The 23,601-nt window shown below is 64.2% G+C and overlaps 1 protein-coding gene across 10 annotated transcripts in view; it reads left to right on the forward strand.

Moving 5' to 3' along the window:
• Window positions 1-5,372: 5,372 nt before the first annotated feature.
• Window positions 5,373-23,601, forward strand: part of ZBTB46 (zinc finger and BTB domain containing 46) — a 34,149-nt gene continuing 15,920 nt past the window's right edge. For 4 of the 10 annotated variants that reach the window (XR_016215684.1, XR_016215683.1, XM_089306899.1 and 1 more), the window contains exons 1-2: window positions 5,376-5,572; window positions 19,565-20,450. Coding sequence is in view for 7 of the 10 variants with exons in the window: in XM_089306899.1 (XP_089163025.1) it covers window positions 19,598-20,450 (853 nt within the window). In the remaining 3 variants the exon portion in view is untranslated. Of the gene's footprint in view, window positions 5,573-15,983; window positions 16,687-16,720; window positions 19,400-19,564; window positions 20,451-21,810; window positions 22,656-23,601 lie in introns of those variants that run through there. The other 6 variants (XR_016215685.1, XM_089306901.1, XM_089306902.1 and 3 more) reach the window with 5 other exon arrangements.

The following is a 23,601-nucleotide window of genomic DNA, read 5'->3' on the forward strand; positions in this document are numbered from 1 at the left end:
CTCTGGGCATGTGGGGGAGAGAGAAGTGAACTCAAGTGCGCACAGCACACGCGTGAACGATCACCCACCCACATGTGGCACACACGGGCTCACGTGGACTCAGTCACACACACATGAACAAGAACACGGACTGTGTAAGCGCTTGGGCAGAGGCTCGCGGGCGCTGTCGTGAGAAATGGCAGACGAGCTTTGTGTTCATTCGTTTTCAAGTTTTTAAAATTTTTGACTGAGGTTTTTATATTTCAAATGTTTATTTGTCTTCATCTACTTGAAAGGCAGAGAGACAGGGACACATCTTCCATCCACCGGTTCACCCCCACAATGCCCACAATGGCTGGGGCTGGGCTGGGGGAAGCCAGGTCTCCCCGTGGGTGGTGGGAGGGAAGTGGCCCCTGCCATGGGACGCGGGTGTTGTGGGCTCAGCCTGCTGCGCCCCAAGCGCACCCCGCCTGCAGCTTTGAAACGGGGCTCCACTGAGAACAGGGGAACAGTAATGGGGCGATGGGGAGATGGGAAGTTCCAGAAGGGGTGACGGAAGACGAGTGGTTTGACAGCACAGGCTGGGACAGAGCAATCTTGGGCAGCGTAACTGGGGCTGCGGTCACGGCAGGCACAGCCAGGCTGAAGTGTGTGAACCTCAATGGCACCCAGCAAGACCTCTGATTGCCGGCCCACGACTCTCAGGCCACGACACACAGGCTGAGGCAGATGGGGACGCAGGCCACAACACATAGGCCAGGACACACAGGCCAGGGCAGATGGGGCCAGCCAGCCCCTGAGCACACAGGTCCACAACACACAGGTAGCTCCTTCGCCCTGGGCCACAGCTCACGAGGGGCTCAGCACGGGGCAGAGCCTCTGGACCCGAATCCCCAGGCCCTGAAACCGAACCTGAGAGCCTGGGCTGGACCTGGCTGCCCAGCTTCCTGACCCCTGGCTTAAAGGTTGTTTCATGCTGCATTTTTCCTTCTGAAAATACATCCTTGAGGCTGGCGCTGTGGCGTAGCAGGTAAAGCTGCCACCTGCAGTGCAGGCACCCATATGATTGCCAGGTCAAGTCTGGCTGGTCCACTTCCAATTCAGCCCTCTACATGGCCTGGAAAGCAGTAGAAGATGGCCCAAGTCTTTGGGCCCCTGTACCTGCGTGGGAGACCTGGAAGAAGCTCCTGGCTCCTGGCTTCAGATTGGTGGAGCTCTGGCCATTCTGGCTATCTGGGGAGTGAACCAGAGGATGGGAGAACTTTCTCTCTCTGCCTCTGTCTCTCTGTAACTCTGCCTTTCAAATAAATAAATAAATCTTAAAAAAAAAAAAAAAAAAAAAAAAAACACTCTTGGCCGGTGCCATGGCTCAATAGGCTAATCCTCTGCCTGCAGCGCCGGCACCCTGGGTTCTAGTCCTGGTCGGGGCGCCGGATTCTGTCCCGGTTGCTCCTCTTCCAGGCCAGCTCTCTGCTGTGGCCCAGGAGTGCAGTGGAGGATGGCCCAAGTGCTTGGGCCCTGCACCCCATGGGAGACCAGGAGAAGCACCTGGCTCCTGGCTTTGGATCAGCGCAGTGCGCCGGCCACAGTGGCCATTGGGGGGTGAACCAACGGCGAAGGAAGACCTTTCTCTCTGTCTCTCTCTCTCACTGTCCATTCTGCCTGTCAAAAAGAAAAGAAAAGAAAAGAAAAAGAAAGAAAGAAATACACTCTTTATTTTGGAATAATTTTAGATCCAGAAAAGTTGCAAAGGGCAGGGCGACCCTGTGCACCTGTCACTCTTTCACTTCGTCTCTCTCTCTCAATTATTTGAGAGGCAGAGAGAGCTCTCATCCACTCACTGGGTTGCTCTCCAGCTGCTAGCAACAGCCAGGCTTGGGCCAGGCAAAGCTGGGAGCTGGGAGCTCCAAGCCAGGAGTCCCCGTGAGTGGCAGGAGCACACTTAGTGGAGCTGTCACTGGCGTCCCCCAGAGAGCTCCAGGGAGCTGGCGTCGGGGCTGGAGCTGTCTGCTGTGGGCGCTCTGATCCAGAATGCGATGTCCAAGCAAGGAGCGAGCAAGGGTGGACGCGGCTGGCAGAGCGTGGGGCTGGGGCTCTGCACTCCCACCGCGGGACCCCATCCCACGTCCCCACGTCACTCCCAGCCCACACGCTGGCACGGGAGGTGGAGCCGGGCAGCATGTTCCCTGCCTGCTCCCTCAGGGGGGCTCCTGGAGCCCATCAGGGACTCAGCAAGCCTGCCCTGCCTCCCCCCTTCCCCTGGCGCCAGCCAGACCCCAAAGGATGACACAGCTCCCACTGTCACCTCCACCGGGGAGAGCCACCTGCAGCGTGAGCCCTGGGAGGCTGTGGGCCCCTGGGGAGCAGGAGTCCCCGGCCGTGACGCTGCTCTGTGCTGGCCGAGATGGAATTACAGCCTTCAGCAAGTACAGACCCGCTGGCACCTGGTATGTGCCCAGGGCCACCTGGGGCTGGGGACAGACCCTGTGGGCTATGGGGGCTCCGTGCAGAGTGGGCTGGGGAACATCTCCAGACTTGGACTCACCCAGGGCTACGGAGGGCAGGGGGATCCCTGGAGAGAACGGGGAGGGGGCCAGGTGCCCTGCTGACCTTGGCTTGGCCCCTCCCAGCACCCATGGTCAGACTGAGCTTTTCAAAGGCCCTTGGGGGCAAGGCCACAAGAAGTTGGTGGCTCCCCTCCACTGCCTGTCCCCCTCCCTGCCCTCTGACACCTGCTGTCCTCAGTACTGGGCCCTCAGAGCCCCCCCAACCCTCACCAGGCACACAGCAGGTGTGGCCAGGCCCTCCTGGTGGCAAAGCCAGCAGGGAGGAGTGCAGCCTCTCTGCCCCCGCCCGGGCTTAGGAAGGAAGGGTCGGCAGTCGGCAGTGGTGTTTGGGAGGATGGTTGGGGTGAGCGAGCACTTGGAATGGAGACGGGCGACAGTTGGCTGTGGCAGCTGGAGCGGCAGTTGGGGCTTGGCAGGGGCACAGGGCTGGAGGACAGTCGGGGTGGGGCAGCCATGGGATTGGCAGGAAGCCCCTGGCCCTGGAGCAGGTCTAGAGGGTGGTCTTGGGGCAGCCTGGGCAGTGGGGCGGGGCCAGCTGGCCCTGTCCCCAGCCAAGCTGTGCCCAGGAGGCCCACCTAGTGCACTGCCCCGGGTGTGGCTCTCTGCTGTAGCCTCAGGCCGGCCCCCAGTCCCCGCAGGCCCCAGGATGACTCTCGGTGGGTGGCTCCCGGGCAGCCTGGAGTCCTGAGCCTGCGCTCCCCTCTGCTCTCCCGGCCCGGGCTTCCAGCAGAGGCCTGCAGAGGGCAGGGACAGGCGCTGGGCCGCTCCCTGGGAGGGGGCTGGACTCCGAGGGCTGTTGCCATGGGGACGACCGAGCAACACCACTGGCTGGAGAATAAACAGGCAGGCTCCCTGGCCAGTGACTGAGACAAAGACCAGCTCGGGAGAACCCAGCCGGGGGTGGATGGGGAGAGGCTGCCTTCGAGGGAGCCGGGGTGGCCAAGGCGGGGGAGGTGGGGGGAGGGCTTCCCGGGGATGCGCGGGAGGAAGGAAGGAAGACAGAAGAGGTATTTGTTGTTTGTCTTTAATTTTCTTCCCATGGCTCCTCCCAGGCGGTCGCTCACAAAAGCACAGCCTAAGGACGGGGCAGGTCAGAGCTTGGGTGGGGACCTGGTCCTTCCCAGCCCCTCTGTCCCCTGAAGCCACGGTGGGGGGCAGGGCAGGTGAGCAGAGGCTGTGGGTTTAGCTGTGTCCCCGGGGCTGGGGTGGGGGCCCCCTCTGAGGGGCTGCCGCCAGAAAGCATATCCCTGGCCCAGGCGGGTTCTGCACCTGGGCCCCCAGCCCTCCCCTCCCCCCAAATTCCTGGGCTCATTCCCCTGCAGGCCTCAGGGTGTCCCTTGGCCAGCGCCACACGTGCTCACACAGGCGGCTGGGGTTAAATTCCCAGGGTGCTCACACCAGGCAACATGGACAAGCGTGCCCCTCGGGTCCACCCTCGCCTGGGGCAGCCGAGCCCCTGGGGAGCTGCTTGGTTGTCCGCAGGTTCAGGGGGACACCCAGGCGCAGGCATTCAGACCCCATCTGCACAGCAAGTCTGTGCTCCTGAGGGTGCTGACCCGGCAGCCAGCCGGACAGCCGAAGGCGGCGGCGGGGTCCAGGGGTCCAGGGCCCAGCCTCCTCCTCCCCCAGGTCAGCTGGAAGGCTGCTGCTAAATGGTAAAGGGGTTATTAGCCCCCAGGGCAGTGGTGTGGGGTATCCCGTGGACTGGCCTCCCTCTCTGCGTTTGACCACAGCCTGGCGGTGCCAGGGGAGCCCGCGATGGTGCGCGAACTGGTCAGGGCCTCTGCACCCCACCACCCGTGCTGCACTCCGGAAGGGGAAGGGTCTTGGCCGCAGCGCGGCACCATGGCTGCAGACTGCGGGGAGGCACCTTCCCAGTGCTGTTCTGTTCTTCCAGGGTGGCTGTGGGCCCAGCCATTTCGGGAGAGCCTGGGGCCGTCTCTCAGGAAGGCAAGCTTCATGGGTCTCTGGGACAGGCTTGGGGGCTCCGGTCTTGCTCCCCGTGGTCGGATGCACCACCGGGATTCAGCAGACAACGGCGCCGTCCCTTCCAAGGGAGAGGCCCCATCGGCGCTTTTAGGCGTGGCTGTGCCCGGCCCCACAGGAGATAGGTGCGCACCGCAGGGGAGAAAGGATGACCTCGCCGCCTTCCCCCGGGGCCGCGAACGCCTGCCCAGCACAGGAAGCCCCCCAGGTCGCTGGGCCGACTGCGTGCTCCCCTCCCTCTGCCGGCGTGCCAGAGCCCAGGTTTGGACGCGCAAGGGGCGAGGGCGGGCGCACCGGGGCGGGCGAGGAGCAGCCGGAGCGCTAACCCGCCCGGCCCGAGCCCCGCACGGCCGCGCGCCAGCCCAGCAGGCGCCGCTCAGCCCAGTGCCCCGGCTCGACGGCGCGGGCGCCCGCGCAGCGCGTCCCGGGCTAGACGCGAAGTGGCGAAGTTTGCGGGACGCGCACAGCAAATCGGCGCGGCGGGCGCGGGGCCGTCGGCGGGAGACAGTGGGCGCGGCGCCGCGCGTGGAGGGTCCGGCCGATGCCCCTCCCGTCGGGGCGCCCCGCCACCCGGAGCGCGCAGCCCGGACCACCGCCCGCGGCACCGCGCGCCGGCCGGGGGAGGGGGGCTTCCCACAATGCGCCGCGAGCGCGGCCCGCACTTCCGCTGTCCGGCCGGGGGGGCGAGCGCCGCCGCCGCCGCCGCGCGGCCCCTCCCGCACTCGCCGCGCCGAGCCGGGCCGCGGGGGCGGGGCCGGGGCGGCGGCCGCGGCCGGGGGCGGCGCGGGCCAATCAGCGGCAGCCGGGCGCGCGCCGGGGGCGGGGTCGGGGTCCGCGGGCGGGGCGCGCGCGCGGGGCCGGGGTTGGAGCGGGCGCGGGGGCGCGCGCCGGCCTGACGGACGGACGGACGGACGCGCGGGGGCGGCGAGGCGCGGCGCAGCTCGGACCCGCCGGACGCAGCGCTCGCCCAGCGGCCGCGGCCACCCCCGCGCCGGTGCGGCGGCCGCGGCGCCCGCTGCCCGCGCCCCATGGGGTCCCAGGTAAGCGGCGCCGCTCATTGTCCGCGCGGCCCGCGGCGCGGCCGGAGGGGCCGGGGCCGCCGCCCACCGAGCGCGCCCCCGCCCCGGCCCTCGAGGGCGCCCTCCGGGAGGCGGCTGCCGCGACCCCGGCCCGGCCCTGTCGCCCAGCCCCGGAGGCGCGGGGCGGGGCGGCGGCGGCGGGGGGCCCCGGCCACGGCACCTCCCGCGCGGCCGCGGCCGCGGTCCCTCCCCCGTGCCCTGGGCGCGGGGAATTTTCCGGCTGGGAATTTCTGCTGCGTCAACGCCCGGCGCCGGGAGGCGGCCGGGGGCGTCCGGAGCCCCCCGCCCGCGCCGCGCCCGGACGCGTCCGCGCCGACTTTGCCCGGAGCGGGCGCTGCAGGCGGGGGCGCCCCGCGGCCGGGTCATTGTCTCCCCGGGAGCCGGCGCCGGCCCCGAGTCCGCTCCCCTGCGGGCCGCGTCTTTGTTCCTGACGAACCGACGCGTCCGAGACCCCGGGCGGCGCGGCCGGCTCCGACAGCCCCGTCCTGGTGGCGAGGGGCTTCCCGCGCGCGGCGGGGCCGGCTCCCAGGGTCCCGGCGCCGGGCCGGGCACAGGGAGCGACCGGCTGCGCGCAGCGCAGAAATAGAAACAAAAGAAAGTTTGCGGTGCTCGGCGGCTTCCCCGGCCGTGCCCCCGCACCGCAGCCCCGGCAACTCGCGAGACGCTGTGCCCCGCATTGTTCCAGGGGAGCGCGGCGGGGCGCCGACACCTGTGCGCTCCCGCCGGGGGCTTGCGGCCGGCGCCGCCGCCGCGCGTGGGACCGGCCCCTGCATCCGATTCTCGGGACGGCGAACTTTGGGGCCTCTGGCCGTGCCCCGGGAGCCCTGGCGGGGACGGGACCGGGGGTCGCGGGGGCCACCGCCAGGTGCGAGGGTGAGCGCGCGCCGTGGGGTCTGGAGCTTCAATCCGGTGCGGGGCCGGCTCAGTGCCGCCCCTCGCCGAGGCTGTCGCGGGCGTATTTGCGTGCCGCGCGGGTGCGAGCGTTTCTGTGCGTTGCCGCCGCGTCCGCTCGGACCTCGGCCGCTCTCCCCGCCGCGCAGGGCCCCGCGCACGCTCTGGGCCCCGCTCGGCTCGCGGCAAGGCGGAAGCCCCGGAGCGGGCGCCGGGCTTGGCTTAGGTGAGGCGCCTGCAGCCCGCGCTGGGGCACCTGGAGCCGGGTTCCCACCTGTGGCTCCTCACTCCGTCCCGCCGTCGCGGAGCCGGCTCAGGTTGTCCCAGGCCTTGGTCGAGTGCCAGCCCCGGCCTCCGCGGGGGGGTGGGGGGGTGTCTCTGCCTGTCTCTGTCTTTGCACCAAGAGGGGTGCCCCGCGGTGGGGAGCCGGCTTGGCGGTCGAGGCCGGCTCCCGCGGGCTTGAATTGGGCCAGTGTGTCCCCACGGCCTGCGTTTCTGGGGCAGTCGCCTGGGTCTCCGGCTCTGTTCTCCACGCGAGGCCGCAGACTGGCCTCTGAGGGCCGCCGAGACCCACTTAGAGGTTCGCTGATGAACTTGAGCTAATTCCTGGCTGCTGGGTTACCCGGCGGGGTGGGGGGAGTGGGGAGTTATGGAAGCTGCTGTCCCTCCCATTCGTGGCCGTTGGGGGGGCTCCCTGGCCTTGCCTGACCTGACTCACATCCGGCTCTGACTGTAACACGTGTCACCATGCAGGCTCCTGAGTGGCAGTGCGGGGTCAGGGGTCCCTGACGCTGTTCCCCGTCCCTGGGATCAGGACTTCTGATCTGAGCTGTGGCCTCCTGTGCTCTGACGGTGGACTTGGGCAGGGCGCTGGGATCATGGAGTGCGCTCCGGGGAGTGGTCCCCGTGCCCTCTTGTCTGGGCGCTCAGCTGGGGGTCGCCCCGCGGTGCTTTCCGCAGGTGGGAAAGGAGGCGGAGCCGGAACAGCCGGGTGCCGTGGTCTGGTTGAGGGGTGGCTTGGGTCAGGAATGACCGGCCTGCATGTCCTGGACAGTGGTGAGAGATGCTGTGGACATCCCCCAGGCCGGCTCTTGGCCTTGGTAGATGGACATTCTGGGCTTCCTGTGTCTCTTACCTGCGACGGGTCTTCGGTGCCGCTGGGATGAGCACAGTTCCTGAAGAGGGTGGGTCCCTTGTGGCCCACGGGAAGGCAGAGGTGGTGAGATGTGCACCCAAGAACTCGGAGCAGTGTGAGGACCCCGGACAGGGAGGGGCCTCCGAGAGCCCCCGGGTGGCCTGAGGGCTCCACGGGGCAGCTGGCCGCGTGCTGCAGGGGGGGGTTGCCCGGGGTGCAGAGCATACGGCAGGGCAGCCGACCAGCGTGGAGAGGTGTGAGACAGGCTTCGTGCTCCGGCCCAGCCTCTGCTGGAAACCCCTCTTGGGCGTCCACGCGCGAAGGCCACCTGCTGCTTTCTGGAGAAGCCCCACCCCCGCCCCGCCAAGGTGCCCCCGGGGTCCTGGATCTGCCCTGCTTCCTCTTCCAGCCGTGGGAGCTGGTGGACTCGGCACCAGAGATGCGAAAGACCCATGCCCAGGGCTGCCTCAGAAAGTGTGGAAAAGTGGTGTTGGCCTGTGAGTCGGTCTGGGGGCAGAAAGACCTCGCAGGGCCTCCTGGGAGAGCCCGTGGCCGGGCAGGCAGGCCCTGAACCCGCTGTCCCCGCGCTCAGCGTCAGAGCCCCTGCCTGCACGGGATCAGGTTGGTTTCGTGGCTTCCTCACCTCTCGTCTCTCTCCCCACCTGCTCCGAGGAACCTGAGGAGCCTTGCTGTCTGCCGACAGGGTGTGTGCAGGAGGCCGGGGGCTGGGAGGCCCTGCGTCCTGGCCATGCTTGGGGTGGGTGTCGGGACACCTGTGTCCTGTCCTGAATCACCTGGGTTTGGGTCCTGGCTCTGCTCCTGACCCAGCTCCCTGCTAATGCGTCTGGGGAAGTAGTAGCAGACGGCTCAAGTGCTTGGGCCCCTGCACCCATATGGGAGACTCGGATGGAGCTCCTGGCTTCTTCCTGACCCAGCCCTGGCTGTTGTGGCCATTTGGGGAGTGTGGATGGAAGACCTCTCTCTGTCACTCCCTCTCTGTCCTCTGACTTTCAGAGGCACAGCAACCAGGAGAGAGGCAAGCAGAGGCAGGAATCTTCCATCCACTGGTTCACCCCCAGCTGCCTGCAGTAGCTGGAACTGGGCCAGGCTGAATTCCATGAGGCTCCTCTGTGTGTGAGTGGCAGGGACTCAAATACTCCAACTGTCACCTGCTGCCTCCCAGGGTGCCCATCAGCGGAAGCTGAGCAGCTGGCACCAGAACCAGGCCGTGATATCAGACACTGGTGTCCCCGGAGGTGGCTGAACCTGCTGTGCCATGATGCCTGCCCTGTTACTTTTTTAGAATGATTTATTTTATTTAGTTGAGAGGCAGAGTTACGGAGAGAGGGAGAGACAGAGAGAGAAAAAGAGACAGAGAGATCTGATCTTCCATCCCTAGTTCATCCTCCAAATGGCTGCAATAGCCAGGCCTGGGCCAGTCTGAAGCCAGGAGCTGCATCCAGTCCCCAGATGGGAGCAGGGGCCCAAGCCCTTGGACCATCTTCTGCTGCCCTCCCAGGCGCATTAGCAGGCAGCCGGGGCTTGAAGCTGTGCCCACGTGGGATGCTTCACCCGCTGGCTGTCCCGTGGCTGTTTCTGCCCGGTGTGGAGGAAGATGGGTGGCTCTGGTCTCTGAGGCTTCGTGGCTGGGAGAGGCCCAGCCAGGGATGGAGCAGAGCTGGAGCCGCAGGTGTCGAGGTCTCCAGTGCCCGGGGCGGGGCGTGGGGTCAGGGTCTGCGTGGGGGAGGGGCAGACACGGTGCTGCCAACAGTCGGTTCCTTTTGTCCTTGTGTCCTGCTGAGGCCCCATCGGCAGGTGTGGGGTTAGGACGCCCACGGATGGGTCCCCTGTACCTGCCTCGGTGCATGCCTGCTGTCACCTCTCCTGGCCACTGGGGCCTGGACGGTGATGACCAGTCATCCAGCCAGCCTGTCTGTGGCCAGCAGCGCTCCTGTCCAGTGGACAACACCTGGGCAGGCAGTGCTGTGGCTTCTGCCCCAGGGTCACACCTGGGGTCTCAGCCTTAACTCTGCCCATGGCAGCGAGGGAGCTTCCTCACACAGCAGCATTCCAGGCACCTGGGAGGGTCACGGGGAAGCCAGGGCCAGCGGCCACCGGCTCAGTTCCCAGGTGGCGTGTGGTGCAGCTGTGAACCCGCAGGTTCGATGCCCGTGTCACACACGGGGGCCTGGGTTTGATTCCTGGCTCCTGCTCCTGACTTGAGCTTCCTGCTGTGTGCACTTGGTCCCTGCTGCCGGCGTGGGAGCACTGGATGCAGCTCCTGGCTCCCAGAGGGGGCCTGGCCCGGCGTGGCGGCTCTGAGCACAGGTGAACGTGAGCTGCTCACTTCCCGCCCAGCTCCCTGTTCCTGCGTCTAGGAGACAGTGGGTGATGGCCCAGTGGTCACATGGGACCTGGGCGGATTCCGGGCCCCTGGCTGCTGTAGGCGCCCGGGGAGTGCACCAGCGGGTGGAGACCCCTCTGTGTCTCCCTCTCTCCCTGTCCCTTTGCCTTTCAAACAAACAAGCAAGCAGATCTTCAGAAACAGAAGCAAAACTGCAACAGTGGGAACTGATGACAGTGGGGACACCAGGCCCTGAGCAGTGCCCAGGCCTTGGGGCCGGCGATCGCACAGCAGCCAAGCCGGCCTAGGGAGCCCCTGCCTGGGCGCCGGCTCTCGCTGCCTGTGAACCTGTACCACACGGGAGGACTGGGTCGCGTCCCCAGCTGAAGCCTGGCCGTCTGGGTGTGTGACCAGTGGACCGGGGTGAGTGAGCTCTGTCTCCATGAAGGAAAGCTGTCGGGGGCCGGCACTGGGGGGTAGCGGGAAAAGCCACTGCCTGCAGCGCCGGCATCCATGTGGGCGCCGGTTCAAGTCCCAGCTGCTCCACTTCCAATCCAGCTCTCTGCTATGGCCTGGGAAAGCAGTGGAAGATGGCCAGTCCTAGGCCCCTGCACCCGGAAGAAGCTCCTGGCTCCTGGCTTTGGATTGGCTCAGCTCCAGCTGTTGCGGCCAAATGGGGAGTGAACCAGTGGATGGAGACCTCTCTCTCTCTCTCTCTCTGTAACTCTGACTTTGAAATAAAGCAATCTTTTTTTTTTTTTTTTAAAGATTTATTTATTTACTTGAAAGAAGGAGAGGCGGCGGGAGGGAGGGAGGGAGGGAGGGAGAGGGAGGGAGGTCTCCATCTGCTCCCCAATTGGCCGCAATAGCCGGAGCTGAGCCAATCTGAAGCCAGGAGCCAGAAACTTCTTTCACATCTCCCATGTGGGGGTCCAAGGGCTTGGGCCATCTTCTGTTTCTTTCCCAGGCCAGAGCAGAGAGCTGGATCAGAAGTGGAGCAGCTGGGGCTCAAACCGGTATCCGTAGGGGATGCTGGCACTGCATGGTGGCTTTACCTGCTATGTCGCAGCGCTGGCCCCAATAAATAAATCTTAAAAAAAAAAAAAGAAATAGCTGTCTTGTTAAATTTGGAGCCACGGCCCGTGGGGCTTGGTGGCACTGCTGCTCGTCCCCCTGTAGCCTGAGGGGTGCGGCGGGGCCCAGGACATCGCGTCCTTGCCCACTGCTGAGGCCCAGGGCCCCTGAGGGTCTCAGACATCGCGTCCTCGCCCACTGCTGAGGCCCAGGGGCCCTGAGGGTCTGCGGAGACGTCGCGTCCTCACCCACTGGGGGCCCGCTCTGAGGGCAGCCCCTCCAGGCCTGGCCTGGGAGCCGTGGTCTGCACGCCCCTTCCCTGGTGTCCCCATCTCTTAATTACACATTTTCTTGATTTTGTGAAAGCCATGCCCTTTTGCAGAACATAATTCTGTTTTTTAAAACATTTTGGGGCCAGCATCGCGGCACAGCAGGTTTAGCCACCTCCTGCGACGCCCGCATCCCGTGTTGGAGCACCTATTTGAGTCCTGGCTGCTCTGCCTCTGATCCAGCTCCCTGCTAATGGCTGGGAGGCAGCAGAAAGTGGCCTGGGTGCTTGTACCCCTGCACCTGTGTGGGAGGCCTGGATGGAGTCTCTGGCTCCTGCCTTTGGCCTGGCCCAGCCCTGGCTGTTGTGGGCATTTGGGGAGTGAACCAGCAGATGGGAGATTGTGCTGTCACTCTTCAAATAATTAATTTTTTTTAATTCTTATTTTTAAATATTTATTTATGTATTTGAAAGGCAGAGTTACAGAGATGGAGAAGCAGAGAAAGAGAGCTTCCACCTGCTGGCTCACTCCCCAGATGACTGCAACAGCTGGGGCTGGGCCAGGCCACAGCCAGGAGCTCCATCCGGGCCTCCCATGTGAGTGCCGTCTTCCGCCTCCTTCCCAGGCCACAGCAGGGAGCCGGATCGGAAGCAGAGCAGCCGGGACTCGCACCCAGGGCTGCTTTGAATTGCCGGTGCTGCGGGTGGAGGCCTCACCACGGCACCAGCCCCCAAGACATTTTTTGACCCAAGAGAAATGTCTCAAGTCGCTGAATGTAATGGATTCTCACTTGGTTTTTACTAAAACGCAAACTAGATTACCTTTGCTTCTCTTTTCTATTTTTGGTGGGAAAGCGGGTGTGTAATTCACCTGAACTAAGGTTTTCGTATTAGCGAGAGTTTTGTGCTACTTTAGTCGGCTGTACTGAAACCCTGTCTTGATATTTGGAAGATCATTTCTTTTGAGTATTTCTTGAAAATTTTAATTACTTTTATTTGAGAGACAGAGAGAGACAAACAGGCAGAGCTGTCCGTCCGCTGGTTCCCTCCCCAAATGCCCACAGTGGCTGGGGCTGGGCCAGGCCAAAGGCAGGAGCCAGGAGCTCCACCCAGGCCTCCTGTGTGGGCGGCAGGGCCGTCACCTGCTCTCTCCCAGGCGTGTGGGCCGGAGGCTGCGATTGTGGGATTGTGGCTTGGTGGACAGTGGGCGGAGCCGCCGCCTGTGGTGCTGGCAGGTGGGGGTGGGAGAGGAAGGCGGGGCCCTGGCCCTCTGGGTGTGGTACTGTGGACGGGGGCTCCTGGGGTAGGGAGGGGCCGAGTGCAGACTCCTCTGTGTCCTTGGGCCTTGCTTGCCCGTGCGCTGCCCGCCTGGTGTGGACCTGGTGGGCCTGGAAAGGGAGGGGAGGGGTCAGCTCCACGTTGCTGAGATGCTGTCAGGGCCTGCTTCTCTTTTCGTTTCTGCTCAGAATTTCTTTTTAAAAATATTCTTGAACTCATTTATTTGAAAGGCAGAGAGATGGAGGAAGAGGGGCCAGGGAGCGGAGGGGAGGACCGGTCACTCCCCAGATGCCTGCCGCAGCCCACGGCCTGGAGCCCTGAGCCTCCGGGCCTCCACACGGGTGGCAGGGACCTGAGTGCCTGCACCGCCGCCTGCTGCCCCCCAGTGCTCGCTGCTGGCAGGGGCTGCACCCGGCATCCCAGGCGGCGTCTGAGCCCATGTGCCCGTTGCCTCCGAGCGCCGGCACCTCCCGTGCCGGTCTCCTTGGCGCTGCTCCTGGGCTTTTGCACCACAGCCCTTTCCTAGCTGCCCATCAGGTGGGCTCTTTCGACCCTTTGCTGTCCAGTGCAGCTGTGCAGGCCCAGGCGGGCTGGGGTCCGAGGCAGGATTGCATTCCTGGCGCAGCCGGCTCGGGCCAGGAGCCCCACCAGCCTCGGCGGCGTGGCTCTGCCTGATCTCCGCTGGCTTTGGGGCTTGGGCTCTCCTGGAAATGTTTGCTCAGGACCCAGCGCCCCTCTCGTGGTTCCTTTGTGCCCAGTTCTGCCGTTAGGCTAAGCTGAGCTGGCAGTCAGAGGAGAGGAGGCTGGGGTTGCCAGACCCCCACCCTGAGCCTGAAGGGGATGTGGGGCCAGTGCCCCAGCAGTGTCCCCAGGCCACGCAACCCCTGGTTCCAGATGACAGTGAAGGTCCAGGCGGCCAGTGTGGGTGCCGCTGGCCGGGACTGAGCCTGTGCAGGTATGTTGGAAGTATAAGTAGGTTACGTGCGTGTGTGTGTGTGTGTGTGTGTGTCAAAGAGCAGTGGAGAGAGGAAGAGGTCTTCCATCTGCCGGTTCACTCGCCAATGCCTGCAACAACTGGGGCTGGGCCAGGCCAAAGCCAAGACCGTCCAGGTCTCCCACGTGGGTATCAGGGACCCACACCGGAGCCGTCACCTGTTGCCTCCCAGGTGCTTTGGAAGGAAGCTGGGTCCAAAGTGGAGCAGCCAGGGCTCCAGCCAGCACTCGGCATGGACTGCTGGCTTCTCAAACCACAGCTTAACCCGCGGTGCCACCGCGCGGCCCCGGCCTGTGCTTCTTGTGCCGCCACAAGCACTCAGACGTGGAGCCCCCACCCCAGCCCGGAGCCGCCAGCGTCTTTCCCGGCTCCCGAGACGCCTGCTGGTCCCTGTCCTTTCTCATGAATCATGGCCTTCTCTCTCTTCCATTTTTATTTCTAAGAAAAATGCATTTATTTGAGAGAGTGAGAGCGAGCAGCGTCCATCTGCTAGTTCATTTTCCAAGTGCCCACATGGCTGGGGCTGGGCCAGCGCTGAAACAGAGCTGGGGACTCCATCCAGGTCTCCCACGTGGATGGCAGGGAGCAGGAGCCGAGCCAGGAGCCTCGCTGTGGGGCGTCTGACCGGTTTGGTCAGGCCCTGCCTTTGGGGTTTGGCAGCCCAGCCTGGTGCTCACAGAGGGCAGTCTCCCCCAGGAGCTGCAGGAGGACCGGCCTCACCTGGCCTGCACCCTGCGGCCACTCAGCTGACCCCAGTCCAGCTCCTCGTAGGTCTGGGTGACGTCTGATGCCCATTTCTTGCTGTGCGGTCCCAGTTCACCCTGAAGCCCCGTGCCGTGGCCCTGGCCCCTGCCACTCTCCCCTCAGTGTTGGGGACACCTGGGAGCTGGTGTGACCGTGTCATTATCTGTGCTGTGGACACTGAGGACTTGTCAGAGAGCGCCCACTACAGAACACAGCTCTCATCTGTGGCCGTCCCCATGTGTGCACCGCCCACGCGTGTGCATGTCTACCTGTGTCACCCGATGAGTCCATGTGTGTGTATCATCCACACATGTGCATGTCCACCTGTTCATGTTGCAGGCCACATATGTCCTTGTGTGCGCATTGCCCACACGTGGCCCCGTATGTGCACCGCCACACGCGTGTGCGTGTCCGCAGCAGGCCTGATGGGTTGTGCCGAGCAGATGCTGTTGCCCTCGGCTGCTAACACCTCGTGGCGCGGTGGGTCTCAGACTGCGCGTGCGTTTTCCTGCTAAGCTGCTGATTGGCTGGAAAGGTGTGCAGCTGGGTGGGGCGGCCTGGGAAAATCCTCAGCGCTGGCGGCCGCAGGGCCGGGCTCCCTGCCTTCCCCTCCCCTCCAGGTGGCATAGCCCCTCCCACACTGTTCCCACTCCAACCAGATTCCGGGCTGGGGGCGGCCTGGAGCAGGGCACAGAGAGCCTCTCCCCGCCGGTCCACCACCCCAGGCCACTTCCGGGACGCGGGCCGCCCTTGGCTGCTTTTTCTCTTGTGCACCTGAGATCTCTTTCTGGGACCTGGGTCTTCCGTGTGCCAGCTCCGGGGGCTGCTGTGTGGGCCCCTGGCCGGTGGCTGCCCACACGAGCACGCCTGCCCCTGCAGCCGTGGCCGCAGGAGCCCCAGCCCCCGCGAGGAGTCTGGGCACTGTCCTGTGGCTGCTTGCCCTCAGGCATCCTGGTCACCAGGTCTCTGCCCACTCCCTGGCCAGGCTTCTCCTCAGAGAGCTGAGCTCTTGGCCACCGTGTCTCCCACCAGCCTCTCGAGGTTCCAAGCCGTCTGGGCTCCCCAGTGCGGCTCTTCCACCCCGAGGACACAGCCAGGGCTGTGGTGTGGGCCAGGGTGGCCTCCGTGAGGCCTGACACTGGTCTGGGACTTCCTGTCCCCACACGTCCAGCTCCAGAGCTGGGCTTCCTCCGAGGAGCCACTGCCCCTGTGAGGGTCTGGCGAGAACTCAGGCTGGAACTGTCCAGTTCTTGCCACGGTCACAGGCCAGGGCTGGCACAGGAGGGCCGTCCAAGGCCAGGAGTCCATGGTGCTGGCCTTGGGCCTCCTCCCGAGGGCAGCTGCCCGCCCCATACCCTCACAGCTCCGTGAACCCCACCCTACTCTCTGGGAAGGGGTGGGGGCCCCAGGCCTCGCTGCTGCTGGGCGTGGGAGAGGAAGGGTCTCTCCAAGGGGTGCAGGGGGGTCTGGAAAGAGGAAGTGCCCGTGTGGTCTGGGGGTGCGTCAGGCACAGAGGGAAGTGGCTCAGGTGGCTCTGGCATGCAGAGCTGGGGAGGGGGAGGGAGAGGGAGGAACTGAAAAGGGGGGGGAGGGGCCTGGCCGCAGCCCCCAGCCCAGGGCCAGGGCCCAGGCCGGGCAGCTGGCGTGAGGACCTGGGGCTTTGTGGCAGGTGCCGTGCCAGCCTTTGCCACAGTGACTTGTCTGGTGCTCCAGGGCCACGCTGGCCATGCTGCTGAGGTGTTCTCTGCGGTCAGGGGCTCAGGCCGTGTGGATGGTTCCCCTGGGAAGTAACCACCGGGGTGGTGTCTGTGGCTGGAGCCAGGCTGTGGGCTGCCTGGTGGCTGCCCGTGCAACAGAACAGCCTGCCTGGGCTGGCAGCCTCCTCCGCGGAGGTGCCCAGGGGCTGCCCTGGGTTCTGAGTCAGGAGTCCCAGGAGGGGCGTGGCTGGTCCCCCGGGGGGGCCTGCGGTGGCCTCACCCTATCCCCCACGGGCGCCGGCCCTGGCTGAGAGGCCCCCCCACGACCTCGCCTTGAGGGAACCAGCGCTCGCCCCTGCCCAGGGCCTTGGTTGTTGGGGTGGATAAACAAGTATTTTCATGAAAATAGATCCTGATCCACTTCCACACAGCAAACTGTACCTCCTTGGAGAGTGTAATTGGGTGAGTTACCTGCGTCTACACAAGGATACAGCCCCGTGTCCTCGTCTGTCTTCCTGTGGTGCACGTTGGCTGTTTCCAGCTGGGGGGCAGGGGCCCACGGACTTGAGCCGCGTCTGCTGCCTTCCGGGGTGAGCATTAGCAGGAAGCTGGAATCCAATAGGAGCGGAGACTCCACCCCAGGCCCTCCGGTATGCGATGTGTGTTCTGAGTGGTGCTTTGTTTTTTAAGATTTATTTATTTTTATTTCAAAGAGAAAGAGAGGTGTCTTGCATCCGCTGGTTCACTTCCCAAATGCCGACAACAGCCGGGGCTGGGCCAGGCTGGACCCAGGACCCAGGAGCTCCACCCAGGTTTCCCACAGGAGGGGCGGGAACTCACGTACTTGAGTGTATCTGCTTCCCAGGTGCATTAGGGAGCCAGGTCAGAAGTGGAGCAGCCGGGACTCGGACAGGTGCTCTGGTGTGGGTGCAGGAGCCCCAGGCAGCGGCTTAGCCTGCTGGGCCACCACACGGCCCCATGTGTCTTACCCACTGCACCAAACACCTTCTTTCCAAGCAGAGTTGGGAATAAAACGTTTACGGGGCTGGATTAACACGCCGCCTGCAGCACTGACATCCCAGTGAGCGTCGGTTCGAGTCCCGCCTGCTGCACTTCCAATCCGGCTCTCTGGTTTCGGCCTGGCTCAGCCCCAGCCAGCAGATGGAAGATCTCCCTCCCTCTGTAGCTCTGCCTTTCACATAAATAAAAAGTAAAATGTTTACAAACTTTGTCGGAGGTGAAATAGCCTGTGCCGAAGTTAACGGGCGATGTTGGGGTTCCATCGGCCGGCCAGCAGGGGGCGCCAAGGCCCTGTCCCTGCCTGGCAGCCCAGGTGCCCACAGCTTTGTGGATGGGCGTGGATGGAGAGGAGGGCTCAGCCACGTCCATTATTTCACATCTACAGAGAACAAGTCGGTGAAGCCTGTTTTCAGAAAAAATTACTCATTTTTATTCACTTGAAAGGCAAAGAGACACCCACACAGGGAAAGCAACGGGACAGCCACCTCCCCACAGCCAGAGCCGGGCTCCACCAGGTCTCCCGCGGGGGTGGCGGGGACCCAGTGCTTGGGCCGCCCCCTGCTTCCTGGGGCCTGTTCCCCGGAAGCTGGTGCTCCCCAGCCATGAGCAGAACTCCCGTGCGGGGTACAGGGGTCCCTGTGGCTGCTTTGCCCCCACGCCGCGATGTCTGCTCTGAGCGTGTGGTGCAGCCAGTGGGAGGGGCCTGGCCGTCCTCAGAGCCTGGGGGGGCATCTTCAGCACTCCTTCCGCCCGGGGCTGCAGCATTCCCTGGCGGTGACCCCAGCTCAGACGTTGGTGGATGAGGTTTGTGGGGTGCGGCTTTCTCGAGCACAGCCATGAGGTGCGCGAGGCAACTCAGCATCAGAGAGGTGACTTGGTGTTAGCGGGGCAACTTGGTGTTAGCGGGGCAACTCAGCATCAGTGAGGTCACTCGGCATTAGCGGGGCGACTTGGTGTTAGCGGGGCGACTCGGCGTTAGCGGGGCGACTCAGCGTTAGCGGGGCGACTTGGCGTTAGCGGGGCGACTTGGTGTTAGCGGGGCAACTCAGCATCAGTGAGGTGACTTGGCGTTAGTGGGGCGACTCGGCGTTAGTGGGGTGACTCGGCGTTAGTGGGGTGACTTGGTGTTAGTGGGGTGACTTGGCGTTAGCGGGGCGACTCGGCCTCCTGGCTCAGCGTCGCCTGACTCTCCCTCCGTGGCTCTCTCTGTCGGGATCGTGCTGCCCGGTGCTGGGCAGGGGTGGACTCCGCCGGGCAGGGCAGGCTTCCCTCGCTGCCAGTGCGTTGTCCGGAAGCTTCCCTCTCGGGGTCCACCAGGGCGAGGTCTCCTAGGCCCCCACGGACGTCCTTCAGCTGCTGAGGCTCTCAGACCTGAGGCTCGAGTTCGGGTTTTCCAGAGCTTCTAGGCATCTGGGACGTTCCTGGGGCAGAGGGTCCCTGAGGGCGTGGCTGTCCCCTCGTGTGCAAACTTTCTTCCCAGATGAGGCTGCCTGCCCCTCTCCTGGCCCTGCCCCTCAAAGCTCCTGTGTCCCCACGAGGGAGGGGCTTCGGTCTCACTTCGCTCTCAGGTGGTGAAGCCGAGCGAACCTGGAGCCTCCGGGGCTACGCTTGTGGCCAGTGCCCTGGCGCCCGGGTGGAGGCTGCTCCACGCCCACCCGCCCGGCACAGCCCGGGGACAGCGGCGCGGCTCACCCGCCCCGGCTCCCCGGCCTCTTCCGACCGCTGCTGTGCTTGCTGCCGAGCAGGTGTGGCCGGGACGCCCGCAGCGGGGCTGGCGCAGGGCAGAGGCAGGGCTGCATAGGGGCTGGTGTGGGGCAGCGCCCGGCGTGGAGATGAGGTACTCGTCCGGCCCCACGCCGCCGGTCCCCTCCCGGGGTGAAGGCTGGAGGGGCAGGGACCCAGTGTGGGGCAGACCCTCCCTGCCGTTGGTTTGAGCTCAGGTTTTTAGGGTCACAGCTGTGAATGTTTGCTTTAAGTTCTTGCTCTGTGGGCTTTTGTTCAGGAATTGCTATTTTTTGGTTTCTTTTTCTAAAGACTTATTCATATTTGAAAGGCAGAGTTGCAAAGAACAAAGGAGGGAGAGAGGAGAGGCAGAGAGAGAGGTCTTCCGTCGGCTGGTTCACTCCCCAAACGGCCACAACGGCCAGCACTGGGCCAGGCGGGAGCCAGGAGTTCCATCTGGTTTCCCATGTGTGTGCAGGGACCCAGGCACCTGGGCCATCTTCTGCTGCTTTCCCAGGCTGTCACCACGGAGCTGGATCAGAAGTGGAGCAGCCGGGACTCGAACCTGTGCCCTCATGGGATGCCGGGGCCGCAGGCGCAGCTTTGCCCTCCACCCATGTGGTCAGCCCCTCGTCTTTCTCTGTCCGGGCGTTCAGCTTTCCTGGGCTGTTTGTTGGTTGTGCCCAGCCTGGAGCTCTCCCCCTGCCCCGTGGCCAGCACGGCCCCGCCGCGCCCCGCTTGCCCTCCCCTGGCGCGCGTGGGTGACGCCCTGGTTCTCACCCGCAGGCCCTGTAGAGGAGGCAGCCCCGAGACTTCCCGATGCACAACCGAGAGGAAGATATGGAAATCGCGTCCCACTACCGACACCTGCTTCGTGAGCTCAATGAGCAGCGGCAGCACGGGGTCCTGTGCGACGTGTGCGTCGTGGTCGAGGGCAAGGTCTTCAAGGCGCACAAGAACGTGCTCTTGGGGAGCAGCCGCTACTTCAAGACGCTCTACTGCCAGATGCAGAAGTCGGCCGAGCAGGCCACCGTCACCCACCTGGACATCGTCACGGCCCAGGGTTTCACCGCCATCATCGACTTCATGTACTCGGCCCACCTGGCGCTCACCAGCAGGAACGTCATCGAGGTCATGTCGGCCGCCAGCTTCCTGCAGATGACGGACATCGTGCAGGCCTGCCACGACTTCATCAAGGCCGCGCTGGACATCAGCATCAAGTCGGACGCCTCGGACGAGCTCTCCGAGTTCGAGATGGGCGCCCCGGCGGGCGGCAGCACGGAGGCCCTCATCTCGGCCGTCATGGCCGGGAGGAGCATCTCGCCGTGGCTGGCCCGGCACACGAGCCCTGCCAACTCCTCCGGGGACTCGGCCATCGCCAGCTGCCACGAGGGAGGCGGCGGCTACGGCAAGGAGGACCCGGAGCCCAAGGCCGAGGGCCCCGAGGACGTCCCCCCGCGGTCCCTGTGGCCTCTGTGCGTCAAGGAGGAGCGGGCGTCCCCGCCGCACCCTGGGGCCGGCGCGCCGGGCTCCTTCCCCGGCCGCAGGAAGAACCGCAAGAACAAGGAGACCGTGCGGCACATCGCGCCGCCAGCGGAGGACGGCCGGCCCGGCTCCCCGCTGCCCTCCTTCCTGCCCACCTCAGGGTGGCCGTTCGGCGGCCGAGACTCAAGTAAGCGTCTGTGGGCTGGGGGGGCATTCCCAGGCTGCCACGGCCGCCTGTCGCTCTGGGTGATGGATGAGAGTCCCCAGGCATCTGTGTGTCCTGCCCAAGGAGGCCGCCGGACCTGCCATGGTCAGGGGGATGTGGGCTGGAGTCTATTGGGGGCATGTGCTGGGGTCTGCAGGTGGAGGGTGGGGGCTGGAGTCTGCAGGGAGGGGGTGTGGGCTGGGGTCTGTGGGGAGGGCATGGGCTGGGGTCTGCGGGTGGAGGGCGTGGGCTGGGGTCTGCGGGTGGAAGGCGTGGGCTGGGGTCTGTGGGGAGGGCGTGGGCTGGGGTGTGCAGCTGGAGCAGGTGCTGGGCGCTGTGGTATCTGAGTCTTCTATGAGTGCTGCAGGGATTGGAGCAGCTGTCGTCCGTGCCTCTGGCATCGTGGGTGTGTGTGGGTTTTAGGTGGGTGTCCTGTGCGCGTGGTGTCTGTGAGTGCATAGGTGTATGTATGTGGTGTGGGTGTAGGTGTGTGTGCGAATATGTGTTGCTGTGTGTGTCAGCATGTGCGTGTCTAGGTATATGTGTGGCTATACATGTGCGTGTATTTGTGTAGGTATGCGTGTCTGTGTAGGCGTGCTTGTGTCTGTACATGTGTGTGTGTGTGTAGATGTGTGCGTGTCCACAGGCGTGTTCATGTCTGACTTTAGGGGCTGCTGTGGTCAGGCAGCCTGTGGGCAGGGGTGAGCATCACCCGGGTTTGACCGCAGGCCGGGGTGGGTCATCTGGAAGCGGCTCCTCGCCACCTGCTGACGAGCGGAGCGCAGCGACCGTGAGCTGACCGCTGGCACTGCCTCTGCTGGACTCACGCTGGCAGTGAGGGGCGGGTGCCTTTCTCCCAGCCTTGGGGCTGTGGCCTGTGTGCTTCCTGGGAGCTGCCTGCCCACAGGGGCCCCACCCGCATGACCAGGAGCCATCAACCTGGGGGCACCTGTGCTCAGACCCCTGCCTAGAAGGTTCTCAGCAGGGTGGGTTGGGGACCGGTTCCGCCCTCCTCGTCTGAGAGCTGGGATGGGCCTAGCAGCAGGGGTCCCCTACGGGTTAGTGCCGTGGAGCAAAGCCAGAACTTGGTATGTGTGGCTTTTATTCTAGCATTTTTTAAAGTAAATGTTAGCAGATGGAAGAACCCCCCCCCCCACCTTCTCACTATGTGTAACTCTACCTATCAAATAAATAAATAGGGTGTCAGAGAGAGAGGAGGGACAGATTGATCTTCCATCCGCTGGTTCACTCCCCAAATGGCCACCATGGCCGGGCTGGGCCAGGGTCTCCCACGTGGGTGCAGAGGCTTAAGCACTTGGGCCATCCTCCGCTGCTTTTCCAGGCCACAGCAGGGAGCTGGATCAGAAGAGCAGCAGCCAGGACTCAGCCTGCGCCTGTATGGGATGCCGGCACTGCAGGCAGCCCCAGCGCGCCAGCCCCAGCTGCACCATTTTAAGCACTGAATTGCCTGTCCACAGGCATCAGACCCATCGCCCTCATCACGGCACGGTTTCCTCCTGGAGACACCCACCACCCAGCCAGCGACAGCTCCCTGCCCTCAGGACCCTGCTTTGAGACTGTAGCTTTCCTCAGATACGTTGTAGCCCCCCTTCCCTCGGATACATTGTAGCCCCCTTCCCTCAGATACATTGTAGCCCCCTTCCCACTGCTGTGTGTTCCCCATTCTCAGTACAAGTTCTCAGTGGTGCCACCCTGGAGACGCCAGGGGCACCTGCCCCCGAGTTGTGACAACCAAAAATGTCGCCAGACCGTGCCATGTGTCCCCTGGGCAGCCCCCAACCACGGAGTTTAGGTTTCAGGAAGTTCCCCCCTTTCTGCTGGCCAGCGGGTCGCCCCTGCTCTGATAGGCCGGAGCAGCAGCAGCCGGGCGGTGGCGGGCTCAGAGGGCCGCCCTCCAGGGACAGCAGCGTGAGGAGGAACACGTGTGCCTGCCCGTGGGCTGAGTGGTTTAAATGCTGCTCTGGACAGAAGGTGGCTTCAGAATCCGACAAGGGCTCTCGGCTGTGCATGTCTGTCCCAGCCTGTTGTCCCTGGGGTTGCCAAGGCAACCGAGCTGCCTCTGCTGGTGGCTGTGCCTGGAGGCGAGGGTGTGGGCTGGCGCAGGGGATGCCCTCTGTGACCCATCTGGAGGCCGTCTTGTTTTCATTAAAGATTTATCACATCTCACCGAGGGGATTTTTTTTTATTCTCATTCCATTTATAGGAGGAAACATGCTGGGTGGTTCCTGTGGGCATTTGGGCCCTGGGCACAGGTGCTCGGCACGCCCAGCCCTCCAGCAGGGGCCCCTGCTCTGTCCCGGAGCTCCCTGGGGAAGCAGAGGCCATGACCTCCTAACCCGGTGGCTTCCACAAACACGCGTCCCAAAGTGCACCTCTGAGACAGGGCGGTCACGCGAGGGCTGTGGCCTCACCACCCTGGGGGCCCTGAGGGAGCTGGGGAGGCCCCCGGTCAGTAGGGGCCCCGCCCTGGTCACCCTGCCTGCAGCCCAAACAGGGTGGCTGGCTGCAGCTTCCTGCTGACCTGGCTGTGAGTCCGTGACTGGCTCCCCCGGCGCAGGCACTTGGGAGTGAGCCAGCAAATTCTCTGTTTCGTAAATAAACAGGTGAGAAGGTTTTGCAGGAGTGAAGCCCAGGAGTGAGATCTGAGGGTGCTGTCCTTTGTACTTGAATGTAACTGTAATCTTTAATTTATTTTTATTTATTTGAAAGGCAGAGTTACAGAGGCAGAGAGATCTTCCATCCACTGGTTCACTCCTTAAATGGCCGCAATGGCCGGAGCTGGGCTGATCCGGAGCCAGGAGCCAGGAGCTTGTTCCGGGTCTCCCATGGGGTGCAGGGCCCAAGCACCTGGGCCATTCTCCACTGCTTTCCCAGGCCACAGCAGAGAGCTGGCCTGGAAGAGGGGCAGCTGGGACTCGAACACTGCAGGCCAGGGCTTTAACCCACTGCCACAGTGCTGGCCCCTGGAATTTTTTTCTTATTATTACTTTTTATTTATTTTGTATTATTGTTACTTAAGAGACAGAGCTTCTGTCTGTTGGCTCACTCCCAAATGCCCAGGAGCCTGGAACTCCATGAGGGTCTCCTGCGTGGGTATCGGGGACCGCAGCCA

This window comes from Oryctolagus cuniculus, chromosome 11, assembly GCF_051225735.1.
Source record: "Oryctolagus cuniculus isolate XC-2025 breed Fujian yellow rabbit chromosome 11, ASM5122573v1, whole genome shotgun sequence".
In the NCBI taxonomy this organism is placed as follows: Eukaryota; Metazoa; Chordata; class Mammalia; order Lagomorpha; family Leporidae; genus Oryctolagus; species Oryctolagus cuniculus.